The sequence below is a fragment of the Kogia breviceps genome, chromosome 10 (genome assembly GCF_026419965.1).
Source record: "Kogia breviceps isolate mKogBre1 chromosome 10, mKogBre1 haplotype 1, whole genome shotgun sequence".
NCBI lineage: Eukaryota > Metazoa > Chordata > Mammalia > Artiodactyla > Physeteridae > Kogia > Kogia breviceps.
Window position 1 is genome coordinate 79,856,805 of NC_081319.1, and position 15,992 is coordinate 79,872,796.

Sequence of the window (15,992 nt, forward strand, 5' to 3'; positions counted from 1 at the left end):
CACACAACAAGCCTGTCCCAGCAGCTTCGAACTTCAGGGCGGAAGACTGGTCGCAGCTGTGCCGCACGACTCCCCCATCCACTCCGCGCACCTGGACGCGGACGGCGAGCGACCCCAGGCCATGACGTCACCGCACCTGGCAGCCGCCGGGGGCAGGCGGTGAGCCGTAACGCGGCGGGGGCGGGGCAGGGAGGACCGAGGATTCTCGCGAGATTTTCCTCCTCCCGGCACCTTCCCGGCCTCTGTCCCGGTCTCCACCTCAATCTTTGGCGTCGCGTTAGAAGACTGCAGGCGCCGAGGGAGCGGCGGGGGGCGGGCTTCGGGGCTGGGCTGGCGCTCCGGGTTGGAGCCGGCGGCCACGAAGAACCGGCAGGTCCCACCCCGTGGCGGGAGCGACCGGGGGTGGGGAAGCCGCCGGCTGGGCGGGCGGGGGAGGGCGCTCCAGCCGCCGCGAGTGAGGAGCGGCCGCCGCCTATTCCTCACGGGCGGCGCGGACGGGACTGGCCGGGGAACGCCGCGGGCGGATGGAGGCGCCCTCTTGCCCCTCCTGAGCTCAGCTGGGCTAGAGCCGAGCGGAGGGCCCGCCTCCTGCCGCCGGAGCGGCCGCGCGAGCAGCCGGAGGAGGAGCGGCGGGCGCCGGGCTGCTCCCCGCGGGAGCCCCCAGCATGGGTAAGGGACTCGAGGACGCTCCCGATTCGGGGAGGCGGTTCCCCTTCTCGGTCTCGGCGGGGAGGGGGCAGGGGTCGGTCCCTGCGCGGCCACACGGCTCGCTCCCCGCCGCCCCTCCTCGTCCTTCCTTCCACCTTGCTCTTCTGGCGGAGAAGTGCTCCATCTCGTGCTTTCCTCTCTGCCTCTTTTCCTGGTCCCGGGAAAGGTGAGGGGATGGGGCGGGGGGCGCCCGATCACCTCGACCCGCGCCTAGCTCCGCTCAGCCCCGAACCTCCCTTCTTCCCTAGCCCCTTCTTTCCTCCCAGATCCTTGTGGGATGGGGGAGGGTGATCGAAAAACTTGACAAACTAGCATTTTAACTTCTTTATCTTCTGTGAACCTTTGTATAGATTGGCCTTTTAAAGCATTTTGTAGTTTGTTCGTTAGAAAAGGCAATTTTTTTTTTCCCCTGCTAAAACTTCCAAGGGTTGCCTCAAGGGCAGGGAAGTTTGAGTATTTACCCCGTTTCTACCTGGGCAAGTGTGTTGGCACTTAAATATTAAATCTCTTCCTGAGAACTGGATTGGCGTTTGGTAGGATTTCTGCGTTGAATCCTTTGAGAAGCAGTTTCCTGTTTGGAGTTAGACTTCCTCGCTAGAAGGGGAGAAAAGTACAAGGCCTTATATGTTATTTACTATGTGCTTTAAAGTTTTTGTTTGAGCTAGAGGAAAGAATGTGTTGCAGCCTGGTTTGAAAGGGAGTTTTGTTGAGTAGTGTAACAAATTTCTGATAACGAAGTTCAGTGTGGGCTAGGCACTATCTCTCTGAATCCTTTAAAAATGAAAAGCAGTTTAAAAGAGAACTTTTTTTAAAAATCAAATGTGTGCCACCGTGAGGCATATGCATGCTGTGTAAGAGTAATCCCAGTGTTGGTTTTGTAGAGCAATCAGAAGGACGCTATCACTTCTTGCAGTTGAGGAAAGAGTTGGTACTGCTTCATCTCAACAAACTATTAACTGAAATTAATAATTCATGAAACTAACAAATGATTTAGGAGCAGGACAAATACCGAGTACTGCTGATGTGGCACCTACTGCCCACACATTGTTTTGTGGGAAATGCCTTAAGGATAGCGCGTTTATAGACAGTCGCCTAGCTCTTCTTTGTTTTCTTAGACTTTCTACTTCTGTGCTCTCCTGTCTCCCTTTTGCTTTCAGGTAACTTTTGTACACATAGTGCTCTTAAACTTAGAAACAGTGAAACCTTTGCTACTTGGAACTTTCCAAGGAATTTCTTTCTAATTTATTAGTTGAGCTTACTGGGTAATTGAGGGTTTATCCTCTAAGCTTCAAATTATAAAACGACTTTGAGTGAAAATCATACTAAAATTAAATATGGTATTCTTTTATGTTTTAAGTAGGATGCAGAATATAATTAAATCTTTTGATGACCTAGGGTCATCATTTGTGACCATCAGTTACTGTGGTGCCGTGAGGATCTGTTGGATTGTATATAGGACTGTAGATCAGATTTCTTTGCATTTTGAAGTTATTAAGTAAGCATTTTTCTGCTTCTCTATTGGATGTGCTTGTCACTGTGATCAGTGTCCCCCTTCACCTTCCCACTGGTCATTTTTCAACGCCATTTTTTCCTCCAGAAGTCAAATTTGTAATTCTGCATAAGGGTAAAAATGAGTTGACCCTTATTTAGTTGTGAGATCCTTTTTTGAGAAAAGTGAGTATCAATACTTGGACATTGGAGTATTTATTTTGATTGTTCGGAGGCCTTTTCTCAGTGACTTTGCTGTGTTCTAGTTAGGTGAGTTGCCAGATTATCTTGGTCAAGTGTGATGTTTGTACACTCTCAGCTTGACTACCCAGAATGTGTTTTAAAGGTTGATTACTTGGGTGCATTTGCAGTTAATTTTTGAAAGGTATTTGTCAGATATTGTCATATGAATATGTACTTTAAATTTATTGGTCATGTATTCATAATAAAATTATCAAAATCATTTAAAGGGGGTTTTTTCTTTAATATTAATCTAACGTACTTGGTTTTGCTGTCAGAAGTCTTTATTTCTTATGGCTTAAGACGATAGCTTAAAATATTTACATGGTATTTTATCTGGTTCATCACAAAATGAAAAATCTTTAATTTCTTCGTTTCAAAATAACTTGGATACCTATTAAGTGATGATTCTTAACATTTAGGTGGTATAGCTAGAGAGTTAGAGCGTGCTTGGGCTCTGAACTGGGACAGTTTAAGGTCAAATCCTGGCTCTTCTACCTACTAGCTGCTGTGACTGAGCTTCAGTTTCTTAATCTATAAATGGGATAAAACTATCAACCTTATAGGTTGTTAGGAGGATTGAATGAGTTAATACTTGTAAAGTGCTTAGAACAGTGCCAGTGTTGGTTGCTGTTATTTTCATTTTCAAATAAATTTTCCTAAATCTTGCATCAACTTGAAAAAACAATTCTCAATGTTTGACCTTTGTTAGAAGCATGATATTGTCTTTGAGGGACCAGCGGGATGAGATGATTTTGTATCAATGCAGAAACAGGAAGATAACATTCAAAGTTTGATATGCTGTGAGAAAGTTCATTATTTGTAGTAAGTTTAGTAGTTTAGGAAAAACTAAGTGGAATGAGTATTAGTAGAGATGTATTTGAATTTTATCTTAAACTAGAGCACTGTTTTTAGTTTGTGCATTTATTAAATGTAGAAGAATGCTTATCATAAGGAAATTTGAGGCCTTCTGTGTGGAAGAATTGGGGAGAGCTTGAAAAAGATGGAAAGTCAATACTTATATTTCTTATTCCAAAAGTACAGATCTACATTTTGGAGTGGAATAAGACAAAGCAAATGGCATGAAGTGTTACGATATATACATTTTTATTTCTGAAAAAGTAAGCAGATTTTAAGGATTGAATTTCTCTTAATTTTAGATAAGGTTATGAACTTTTTAGTTTAAATTATTTTTCACCACCTCACATATAATAAGTCAACATGTTTAAATTATGAGGCAGTTAATGGGCAGAAATATATACTTGGTTTAGAGATAATATGTGTACTTCTGTAATACAGTGATTTATTTCTTTTCTTTGATTCACTCTTTGGATAAAATCTTGATTCATACGAATAAGTAGTGGCAACTGGAAATTGCCTCCTGGCGGCTCACCTTTCATTTCAGGATTTACTTCAATTAAACTAATCCTGAGCATGAAAGAGGAATATTAGGAAATTTTTGTTTCAAAGTTGGATTAGACTTCCCTGGTGGCGCAGTGGTTAAGAATCCATCTGCCAATGCAGGGGACGGGTTTGAGCCCTGGTCCAGGAAGATCCCACATGCCGCGGAGCAACTAAGCCCGTGCGCCACAACTACTGAGCCTGCGTGCCACGACTTCCGAAGCCCACGAGCCTAGAGTCCGTGTCTTCGCAACAAGAGAAGACACCGCAATGAGAAGCCCCTGCTCGCTGCAACTAGAGAAAGTCCATGCAACGAAGATCCAATGCAGCCCCAAAATTAATTAATTAATTTTAAAAAGAAAGAAAGTTGGATCACTAGCAAATCTAATAATCAGTTGTGTTCCTTAATTAGTAAGTACTCGTGATCAGATTTTCTAAGGGTTCAAATTTTGAGTAGTTATAATTCCATAAAATCACATTTAGGGTGAAAATTCACATTCATAATATTTTATATTTTCCTATAGAAATTAGCCTGAAGTTTGCCATATATCTCTTATAAATGAGGGGTTAGCAAAGTAAAATGATGTCTTATTCACTTAATAAGATGATCTAAATTTTAAGGCATTTAAGATAAGAAAGTTAAAAAAAGCATGAAGTGTCTTCGGTTCATTCCATATTGCCAATTGAAAATACCTTCAAATTTTTATTTATAAGTAATCCAATCTGCGATTTTTTTTCCCTCCTCTCCTGTGTCATGGAATATTTTCCTCCATTAAGTGTATTTTACGTATGATACCATTTTCTAATGTATTTAAAAAGTGGTGTCATGTCAAGAGGTTGAAGATAGGCAAAGAAAGCTGTAATGATTCTTGATTTGTGTGAGAATAGGACAGCTGCAGAAGCAGTTCCTAGGTAAACTGGTGCAAGTTGTGAAAGATCTGAAAGTTTTCAGAGTTTCTGTTTGGAAAAGAAAGAGGGAATTAAACCTAATATAATGTGATTGAAATTTAGGTAAATTGGTAATCATCATGATGGATCTGTGACTTGGTAGAATTTGATATCCAACTACTAGGCATGTTTACCTCAAGCAGGATTAGTTCTTTCTAGATGGAGAGGCCAGAACACTGGCCTGGGAAATCTGGATGGAGGTACTATAGTTAGCCTCTTAGCATGAGGGATAAGAGTAGCAAAAGACAGTGTGCACACAGATGGAGTTGGCCAGGTTGGTGTTGGAGTGGGATGGTGGTGGGAGCAGGTACTAGGTAGAGGTTCAGCCTGGCATCTTGGAAGAGGGAGGAAATGGGTTTTAGCAGTAGGCCTTGAAGACCTAGGAACCGGGAAGCAGAACCAGACAGGGTCCAGATTTCTTATGAGAGATACAAGGTAGCTCTTTGTTCCCAGGAGCAAAAGTGAGCTTGGTTATTGGAATTGTTTAGGATGTGGCAAGCAGTAATATTGACAAGATACTGAGCTCCTAAGCTGTAGATCTTATATATTTTCTGCTTGGTACTGCATCAGTAGCTGGATCTATATGTGTTACAAGTGGTCCTGGGTAACTGGAGTGAAAGGAGATTCTGTATCTCAATGCTTGAGGATGTTTCTTGCTCACAGTCTAGCGCTCTCTCTGTTTATTTGGTCTCAGGGATTTGATACATCTGCTCTTTGCAGCTATTTCTTTTTCACCTGTTCTTCTCCTTTCACACCCAAGGCAAAGCAGATTACAAAGTTTCAGCATACCCTTCTGTTTCAGAAACAAGCGCACAATCCTTAACAGTGTTAAATAGTCATAACTGCCAATATAATAATAAATGGGCAAGTAAGGCATAAGAAACTTGAAAGTACTACTAATTGTTGATCCCTGAACAATTTCACTGAAGTGGTGATTAGGCTAGTTATTAGGCTGGTTATTAGAAAGAGCTTTCTTAGTTGTTTTTTTGTTTGTTTGTTTATACCTGCCCTTTTCAGTCCTCCTGCATACTCGCCCCACACCATACTACCCACAGCTTTCTTGTAGCTTTATGTTAGATAGATGTTCAGACTAGTTCACAGCGTCATTTATTGCTACTATTAAGCAGGTAGAATTCCCTTCATAATCTTACTAGGGCTCTTTTGACCCAAGACTCCCTCCCTCCCTCCCTCCCTCCCTCCCTCCCTCCCTCCCTCCCTCCCTCCCTCCCTCCCTCCCTCCCTCGGGTCTTCATTGCTGCGTTCTTTGTTGCAGTGTGCAGGCTTCTCATTGCGGTGGCTTCTCTTGTTTCGGAGCAGGGGCTCTAGAGTGCACGGGCTTCAATAGCTGTGGTGCATGGGTGCACGGGCTTAGTTGCTCTGCGGCATGTGGAATCTTCCCAGACCAGAGCTCGAACCCGTGTCCCCTGCATTGGCAGGTGGATTCTTAACCACTGTGCCATCAGGGAAGTCCCTGTGTTGTACTTTCAATTTTCAGTTCTAACCTTGATTTTAGCCCCAAGTGAGTTAGGTATTTTCCTTCTGGGCTTCTAAATGTTTACTCCTTTGGACTAAATTTAACTTCACCTCTTTTTTGTTTTTTGTTTTTTGTTTGATAGTTTCTGAAGACCTCAGTTGCCTGGATGTTGTATCCTCATACTTACTCTTTTCTTTCAACTGAAAGTGTATTTATTGGTTGTTTGTACTTAAAGGAGCTTTTATTCTAATAAGAAACTCTGCTTTTTAAAAATTCATTATTCTAAATTGATATCTAGCCTAAAATGTTGATCTGTGTCAGATATAGCCATGTTATGGACTCTTTTTTTCCTAGAACCTCTTTATACCACGTCATTCCTTTCCAGTGCCTCCAGTAGAGTTGCATTTTTTTTTTTTTTTTTTTCGGTACGCGGGCCTCTCACTGTTGTGGCCTCTCCCGTTGTGGAGCACAGGCTCCGGACGCGCAGGCCCAGCGGCCATGGCTCACGGGCTCAGTCGCTCCGCGGCACGTGGGATCCTCCCGGACCGGGGCACGAACCCGTGTCTCCTGCATCGGCAGGCGGATTCTCAACCACTGCGCCACCAGGGAAGCCCGCATTTTTAATCTTTAAAATTTTGTGTACTTTATTCAGTTTTCCATCATGATCACATACTGTTTCTCCACTAATTTGCAAACCAGAGATGACTAACATGGGATCCTGAATTCCCGTATCTATTTTAGTGCCACATAGCTCAGGTTCTTTTTAATTTTATTTATTTTTGGCTGCGTTGGGTCTTTGTTGCTGCACGCGGGCTTTCTCTAGTTATGGCGAGCAGGGGCTACTCTTTGTTGCTGTGCGCGGGCTTCTCATTGTGGTGGCTTCTTTTACACAGAGCACAGGCTCTAGGCGTGCGGGCTTCAGTAGTTGTGGCACGTGGGCTTAGTAGTTGTGGTGCACGGGCTTAGTTGCTCTGTGGCATGTGGGATCTTCCCGGACCAGGGCTCAAACCCGTGTCCCCTGCATTGGCAGGTGTATTCTTAACCACTGCGCCACCAGGGAAGTCCCTCAGGTTGTTTTTAATGATTCAGTGTCCAGGTAATTCTCAGAGGGTGACTGTGGCATCTAATCACTAGGAGTTTCTAGGAGAAAAATACTTTAAGTATGGTAACAATAACAGTCACCACCAATGTTAAGAGAAAGGTTCTATCACAAGGTCACATTGTCAAGGAAAGGAGCTTCAGATGAGAGATTAATCAAGAAGTATTTGCCTTAATGTGAGGAATGTGATTAATGCCATGCTAGGTGCTAGGAGAATTAGGACAAATATAAGTTTTGGTGCCTCAGGTAGTTTACAACAGTGTTGCGGGTTGGGCATATTATTAGAATCATCTGGATTTTTAAAAATTTCACACAGGAGATTGTGATGTAAATGCTCCCATGTGTCCTTGCCTACAGTTGTTGATGAGTGTCATCAGAGTGTTGGGATGGCCGAGAGTGTTGTGATAGGAATAAGAATTAACATGGTAGGAATAAAACTTAACATGTGAATCATCAGAAATCCAAATAAGAAAAGGGAACACAGTACATTAAGAAAAGATATTCCAGTGTCAGAAATGTTAAAATGTAATAAGAGAAGTATAAGGAAGATCAGGATATAGATTCCTGCATTGGAAGGCAGATAGGATTTGTTCATCTCTAAGTTTGACCAGTGACATAGTGAGTACTTGGCAGTAGCCAAGATATTTTTTTCTCTACTCCTGGTACTGTCTTTAGAGTGAAGCACACCTTCATTTGAACTGGTATCTTCAAGATCCTTTTACCTGAAATATTCAAAGTGTCCTTACCTTCTTAGTGTCTATCAGTGCCCCAGTACTGAGGAGGCCAGAACTTTACCTAACATCTAGACTGACTTTATTAACTGTAAGAGTGCCATTCCTAGAGTATTTGTATTTATCATGATTATCGTAATAATCAAGTGCCAAATTGTCTGTTTTGGATTATAAGTACAGAAGTTCATATATTTGTAAAATTGAGACCATACAGTCTTGGCTAAAGTAGCATGTAATGTTTTTTGGAAACATTTAAAGTTGGTCTTTCAAATGTATATTCTTCTGCGTGTTTTTTTTTTCTAATTCTTTGTTACACTTTTAATTAGTTAGAAATGTGTTTTACTATCAAAGTTTTTTTATTAGACTTTAATTAAAACTCCTGCTGCAGCAGAATGTACACTGATGAGTATTTTGACTTGCTCTTTTGGGGTGTGTGTATGTGTGTGCATATGTGCGTGTGTGCAAGCTATTTAAGATGAAGACTCTATTTTTACTTACGAATTAGACCATTCTTGTCAAACACATATTATGAAGCAGTTAAAAAAATTACCTTAGTACAGCAGAAACTAACACAACTTTGTAAATCAACTATACTCCAATAAAATTTTTTAAAATTACCTTAAATGATGAAAATAAATCTGTTGAGAGTTCAGAATTTTCAGAATGAATGTCAAATGGAAACGTAAAGGCTCTACTTTTAATTTCAAGGTAAACTCTTTCCCACAAAAATTTCTTGTATTCTTTATATTCTATACAGCCCAACTGAACTTATGATTAAATCTCACAGTTTAAAGCCTAAATAAAAATTTCTTTGTTATCCTTTTTTTTCATATGTAATAACCTTACTTGCCCTGAGCTTATGGATGCCAGAGACCCCATTACTTATTTTATTCTAAAAAATTTAACACTTAGTAACTAGCAGAAAATTGGGAGCTTGCTCTGTGTCCCCCAAGTCTGTGATTCAATAATGTTTTAATTTGGAGTAATTGGGGTGGATGAGGTCTAACTTTCTTTTTTTTTTCTTTCTTTTTTTTTTTTTTTTTTTTTTTGTGGTACACGGGTCTCTCTCACTGTTGTGGCCTCTCCGGACGCGCAGGCTCAGTGGCCATGGCTCACGGGCCCAGCCGCTCCGCGGCATGTGGGGTCTTCCCAGACCAGGACACGAACCCATGTCCCCTGCATCGGCAAGCGGACTCCCAACCACTGCGCCACCAGGGAAGCCCTAACTTTCTTTATACAAGTACAGTTGACCATTGGATAACACAGGTTTGAACTTCGCAGGTCCACCTATATGTGGATTTTTTTCAGTAGTAAATACCATAGTACTATAGGATCTGTGGTTGGTTGAATTTGTGAATGCAGAACCGCCCGTCTGAAGGGCCGACTGTAAATTATATTTGAATTTTCAACTGTTAGGAGGGTTGGCATCCCTAACCCCCACGTTGTTCAAGGGTCAACTGTGAACTCTTTAACCCTTTCTGTATGACTCATTGAGACTCTTAAGTCCCTTTAGTACAGAATCAGTAATCTGGGATATTAAACACCTTGTCAGGGCTTCCTTGGTGGTGCGGTGGTTGAGAATCCACCTGCCGATGCAAGGGACACGGGTTCGTGCCCCGGTCCGGGAAGATCCCACATGCCGCGGAGCGGCTGGGCCCGTGAGCCATGGCCGCTGAGCCTGCGCGTCCGGAGCCTGTGCTCCGCAACGGGAGAGGCCACAACAGTGAGAGGCCCGCGTACCACAAAAAGAAAAAGAAGAAAAACCCATCTTGTCAGGTGGATCTGCAGATTGCCTACTCCATGTATGTTACATACTTCTAATAAATAAAGGGGAAATTACTTATTTTGCATATGTGACAGTTCTTTATGATTCTCCAATTTATTCTGTTAAATAAATTTAGGCATAAAGGCTTAATTTGCTCCGGAAAGTTTGTTTAAAATAACTTGAACAATGTTGTTGAACTGTAAAATTCTATGATATTAAATGGGTATCATGAAGCAAGTATACATATGGTCTTTGAGGCATACTAAATTGATAAATTACATATATACTTAAAATTTTTCTACAGCCATGTTAAAAAATACAGCAAAGGTGAAATTAATTTGAATACTATGGGTATGTTGTTTTAAAGAAAATACATTATTTCAACATGTTCAGTATAAAAACTTAATTAGTATACATTTTTTTCTGTTTTTGGAATCTGGTGTGTATTTTACATATATATAAAAACATCTTAGTTTGGACTAGCCGTAATTCACATGCTCTGTAGTCACCTGTGGCTGGCTGGTGGTTACCAGCTGGGAAATGTAATTTTAGAAAGTAAATCTTAAGGGTTTTTGTGACACTGGCAGTTTTGTGTTGACATTTTGGGCCAGAAATTACTTGTTGTTGAGGGGCTGTCCTGTGTTTTCATCGGTGCTTAGCAGCATCCCTAGCCTCTACCCAGTAGATGCCAGTAGAATTCCCTGAGTTGTAACAACCAAAAATGTCTCCAGACATTCCAAAGTGTCTCTTATGGGGCAGAATTATCTTGGTTGAGAACCATTACCCTAATATAAATTAGTTCTGAATTTACATGTTCTAAATCTAGTTATCCTGAGAGAAACTGAATTGCTATTTTAGCCTCAAAGCTTATGTTTTCTAGGGCAAAGCTTGAGGTTAAGACCTCATGCTATAGGCTTTTTACTGTGACGAGAGGGATCAGGTTCACACAGACACACACACAAAGGCTAATTTTTATTGAATGCTTAGTTTAGAATCTGTGGATCATGTGGTTTTTCATATTACATCTATTTATATGATAAATTAGATTTTCCAAGATTAAACCTATCCCATGATTGACCTTGCTTAGTTGTGGTAGCTAATTATCTAACTATGCATTTGAATTCCATTTGTTGACATTTTATTTAGAACCTTATCTATTTGAGAGTATGTTTCTGGGTGCAATCTTTGGTCTTGATAACATTCAAATTGTTTCAAATGATGATTTTTTAAAATAGTGAAGCTTAGTGGGCTTTTTGTTCTATAGTAGTTTTGAAAGAATTGACCTTTAAAACAAACTATTTTTGGTAACTTTTTTTGAGGTCATTTTTTTTAGACCACTATCTGATTTTATTCCTGGGTTATTGATCTGTTGATTTTTAAAAATCTCTTGAGTAATTAGTTTTTCTTTAAAATAGAAATTTATCCATTTCATTGAGATTTTTAGGCTTGGAACTTAATAGCCTCTCCAAGAACCAGCCTAGTTTCATAAGTTCTCACATGCCTCTGGGCTGCTGAGTCTGACCCAACTCTGCAGCATCTCTTTTTAGAATGTTGAATTGGCAGATCTCTTTGTGTATTCTGTAATCTCTTGTGGCTCCAGTTGATTTTTCATTGCTTATCCTGATGAGGCTTCTTTGAAGTATTAAATCTTTTGAGATGCTTTGGAAATGGATTGCTGGATGAGTTAACCATGCAAGTGCTAGTGCCATTTGAGATCACTTAGTAGAACTGATCAGTTAAATATATATAATTTCAGTCTTTGGTATTAGGACAGTTATTCATATATTGGCAAAAATAGCCCCAGATATCTAGGATGAATTTATTTTGAAGTTTACTGACTTCAGAAGGATCTGGTTCATTTAGCTCTGATAAATAAGATGTTAGTGTTTTTTTAATATAGTTTGATTATCTGAGAAAAATTAAAAATAGAATGCTACTCTAACATGTATATAAAATTAGCTCTTAAAACAAACTGATTTTTATTGAATAAGTTAATTTTACTGGAAAAAACATGGACTGTGTTGAAATGAAAGTTGGACTTTCGAATAAAGGTTTTGTTAAAGTGGATAAAATATATGAAAGTTAACTGTATAATTCTGCAAGATGAGCAAAATAAAGAGTAATTTAATGTTACTTAAGGATGAATTCATTGTATTGAACTGACATTTACTGCTGGAACATATTTTTTGCCAAAACCTTTATAACTGACTAATATTTTGAGGAACATTTTGTATAATTTATGTAGTATATATTGTGTATATTGTATATATGCATATTGTATGTGAAGATATTATAAAATACACTGAAGTATTTAACAATTCTTACATCTGAATATAGACATTATAATTAGATGGCTAGGGGCAGATAGCACTTCTAAATTGAGCAAATAGTCAGGAACTTGAAAAACAGTGCATTTGTAAGTCAGGATTTCTTGTTCCATATGACTTATTTTATGGAATCCGTGGTTTCTAAGATAATAAGGTGGTATTGGAAAATTGGTGTTAATTTTTTTGTATTGAGTTTGGTTTGGTAACAGAATTATAGAATTCTATCAGAGAGTAGGGCGGATGGGATTTATGACTTTTAATGATTCCTTTATGGTTGAAACATATCCCACATGGCTCTAACTGACTCTACAACTAGGTGAAATGTTTTGGTGTATATTGTGGGACAAAACATCAGATACCCTCCTGTAACACCTTGGAATGAAACCCTCACTGGGAAAGAGTGACATTACAATAAGGAACACTGTTTTGTATATTTGGGGTTCTGCCACAGTAACATTCTATATATACAGTCCACTGTGGGATACTAACATTAGTGACATCTTTCCGATTATAAAACTGTTCATTTTAGGAAGTTTAGAAAATACAGGGAGGATAAAGAATGACAAAAATGATCCATAAACTTCTACAGTGAACAGTTATTTTGATGTGTTTTAGGTCTTAAAAAAATATATATTTTACAGATTTGTTTCATACTTCACATATACAGTTGACTCTTGAACAGTGCGGGGATTAGGGGCACCGACCCCCTGCAAAGTTGAAAATCTGCATATAACTTTTGACTCCCCCCACCACTTTACTAATAGCTTGCTGTTGATTGGGAGCTCTACAAATAACAAAGTTTATTTTCACATATTTTGTATGTTATATGTACTACATACTGCATTTTTATAATAAAGTAAGCTAGGGAAAATAAAATGTTATTAAGAAAATCATAAAGAGGAGAAAATACATTTATTAGTACTGTACTGTATTTATTGATATAAATTTATATCATTGGCTTACAAGATGAATTGTCTTATCAGTAGCTACGTCAATATTGTCTTATATGATACAAAACACTGTAGATGTTATATGTATTACTAACACTAGACATCAAAGATGAAAAGATAATGTGAAAAACGAATTCGTATTTATAGGTATAATGATTCATATATTGATAATAAAGAAGCAGCAATATTAATGCTTTATGGTAGCCTAGTATAATTGATATGGTTGCTTCATGGTAGCCTAGCCTTTACACTAGTGAATAAATTGTTATAAAATTATGGCAGTAATTTGGCAATACAATATTGCAGCCATATTCACAATATTTACAATATTTACAGTATGTAAATATTGTTACATTAAAAAAAAAAAACACCTGTGATGATAGGCTAATATACAGTTCCTCCAATTATGAGAGAGATAGGTGTACTGTCTGGTAATGTAATTCTTTGAAAGCCAAGTTATAAAACAGTAAGAAAACTAAGATATTAACTTTATATTAAATATCACCCATGCCTATGTAAGGACTGGCTCTCTACTTCAATACAAGTCTTGCACACGATGTTCTACATGATGAATACTTAGGTGATGATGATGATGACACAGAAACGTCTCATACATTTCTTGCTGTACAGTTACGAGATTTTTCACATGAAGACACACACAACAGGTAAGTTTATTAAATGTAAGGCATGATGATTATTTACTGTTCATTAAGTGGAAGTGGATAATCATAAAGGTCCTTATCCTTTTCACGTTGGGTAGGCTGTGAGGAGGTGGAGGAAGAAGAGCAGTTGGTCTTGCTGTCTTGGGTGGCAGAGATGGAAGAGTTGGAAGGGGATGCAGGAGAGGCAGGAATGCTTGGTATAACATTACGGAAATATAATTTTTGTGTGACATTTTTTTGCTTTTTCATTTTTCTAAAAATGTTTCTGTAGGTACCAATCCTTCTTCCACAGTTTGCTTTAGTTTCAGTGCCTGTATCATAGAAGGATCCATCTTGTAAAAGAAGTCAAAAGCAGTCTTGAATGATCAGAACCCTTCTGCCAGATTATCAATAAACAAATTTGTCGGTTTGTTTTCTGGCACTGCTCTTTTTATGTCATCTTTCTCATTGTTTCGTTTGGAAGCATTCATCTCCTTCAAGTCGTCTTCTGTTAATTCCTCTGGTGTGGTGTCTGTTAGCTCTTGAATTTCTCCAAGATCCATACCTTGAAACCCTTCACCCTCCACCTTTTTTGCCATATCTATACTCTTTCATGATTTCCTTGACTGGCTCTGTTGTAAATGCTGTGAAGTCATGTATAACAACTGGACAGTTTCCTCCAGTGGGAATTTATTGTTTCGGGCTTGATGGCTTTCACAGGTTTTTTTTGTTTTGTTTTGTTTTTTGTTTTTTGTTTTTATTTTTTTAATAACAACAATGACATCTTCATTGATGCCATTACAGACTTTCATGATATCTCTATGGAGGTCCTCTTCCATAAGTATTGACAATCTTTTCTGTAGAGTACTATGTGCGATGAGCCTTAAAGGTCCTTTGACCCCCTGATCTAGAGGCTGAATTGGAGCCATTGTGTTCAGGGACAAGTAGGTAACTCTGATGCCTTCGTTGTTGAACTCATGGGGTTCTGTGTGGCCAGGGGACATTGTCCAATATCAAAAGAACTTTTAAAAGTAGTCCTTGCTTGGCACAGGTAGATCAGCTAGCTCAGTGCTTTGCCACCACCTAGAGGGGTGGGATAAGGAGGGTGGGAGGGGGACGCATGAAGGGGAGGGGATATGGGGATATTCATATGCATATATACGTATGTTAGTATATACCTTAATAACTAACACAACACTGTAAAGCAATTATACTCCAATAAAGATGTTTAAAAAAAAAGTAGTCCTTTACTGGCAAGATTTCTTGCTTCCTCCCTCCCTCCCTCCCTCCCTCCCTCCCTTCCTCCCTCCCTCCCTCCCTCCCTCCCCCCCTCCCCCCTCCCCCCTCCCCCCTCCCCCCCTCCCCCCCTCCCCCCCTCCCCCCCTCCCCCCCTCCCCTCCCCTCCCCTCCCCTCCTCCCCCCCTCCCCCCCTCCCTCCCCTCCCCTCCCCTCCCCTCCTCCCCCCCTCCCCCCCTCCCCTCCCCTCCCCTCCCCTCCCCTCCCCTCCCCTCCCCTCCCCTCCCCTCTCCCCTCCCCTCCCCTCCCCTCCCCTCTCCCCTCCCCTCCCCTCCCCTCCCCCCTCCCCTCCCCTCCCCTCCCCCCTCCCCTCCCCTCCCCCCTCCCCTCCCCTCCCCTCCCCTCCCCTCCCCCCCCCTCCCCTCCCCTCCCCCCTCCCCTCCCCTCCCCCCTCCCCTCCCCCCTCCCCTCCCCCCTCCCCTCCCCCCTCCCCTCCCCCCTCCCCTCCCCTCCCCTCTCCCCTCCCCTCCCCTCTCCCCTCCCCTCCCCTCCCCTCCCCTCCCCCTCCCCTCCCCCCCTCCCCCCTCCCTCCCCCCTCCCCTCCCTCCCTCCCTCCCCTCCCCCCTCCCTCCCTCCCTCCCCTCCCCCCTCCCTCCCTCCCTCCCCTCCCCCCTCCCTCCCTCCCTCCCCTCCCCCCTCCCTCCCTCCCTCCCCTCCCCCCTCCCTCCCTCCTCTCCCCCCTCCCTCCCTCCTCCCTCCCTCCCTCCCTCCCTCCCCCCTCCCTCCCTCCCTCCCTCCTCCCTCCTCCCTCCCTCCTCCCTCCCCCCTCCCTCCCCCCCTCCATCCCTCCCTACCTTCCTTACTTTCTTTCCTCTTTGTTGCTGTGCAGGCTTTCTCTAGTTGCAGCGAGCAGGTGGGGGGTGGGGTGGGGGTGTGGTACTCTTAATTGCTGAGCAGGCTTCTCATTGCGGAGCATGGACTCTA

General features: G+C 41.6%; 1 protein-coding gene across 3 annotated transcripts in view; it reads left to right on the forward strand.

Moving 5' to 3' along the window:
• The first annotated feature begins 428 nt into the window (after positions 1-428).
• CD2AP (CD2 associated protein) overlaps positions 429-15,992 on the forward strand; it is a 108,866-nt gene continuing 93,302 nt past the window's right edge. The window contains exon 1 of one of the 3 annotated variants that reach the window (XM_059076544.2): positions 429-669. In XM_059076544.2, the coding sequence (XP_058932527.1) occupies positions 666-669 (4 nt within the window). In that variant the 5' untranslated portion in view covers positions 429-665. The remainder of the gene's footprint in view (positions 670-15,992) is intronic. The other 2 variants (XM_067006370.1, XM_067006369.1) reach the window with 2 other exon arrangements.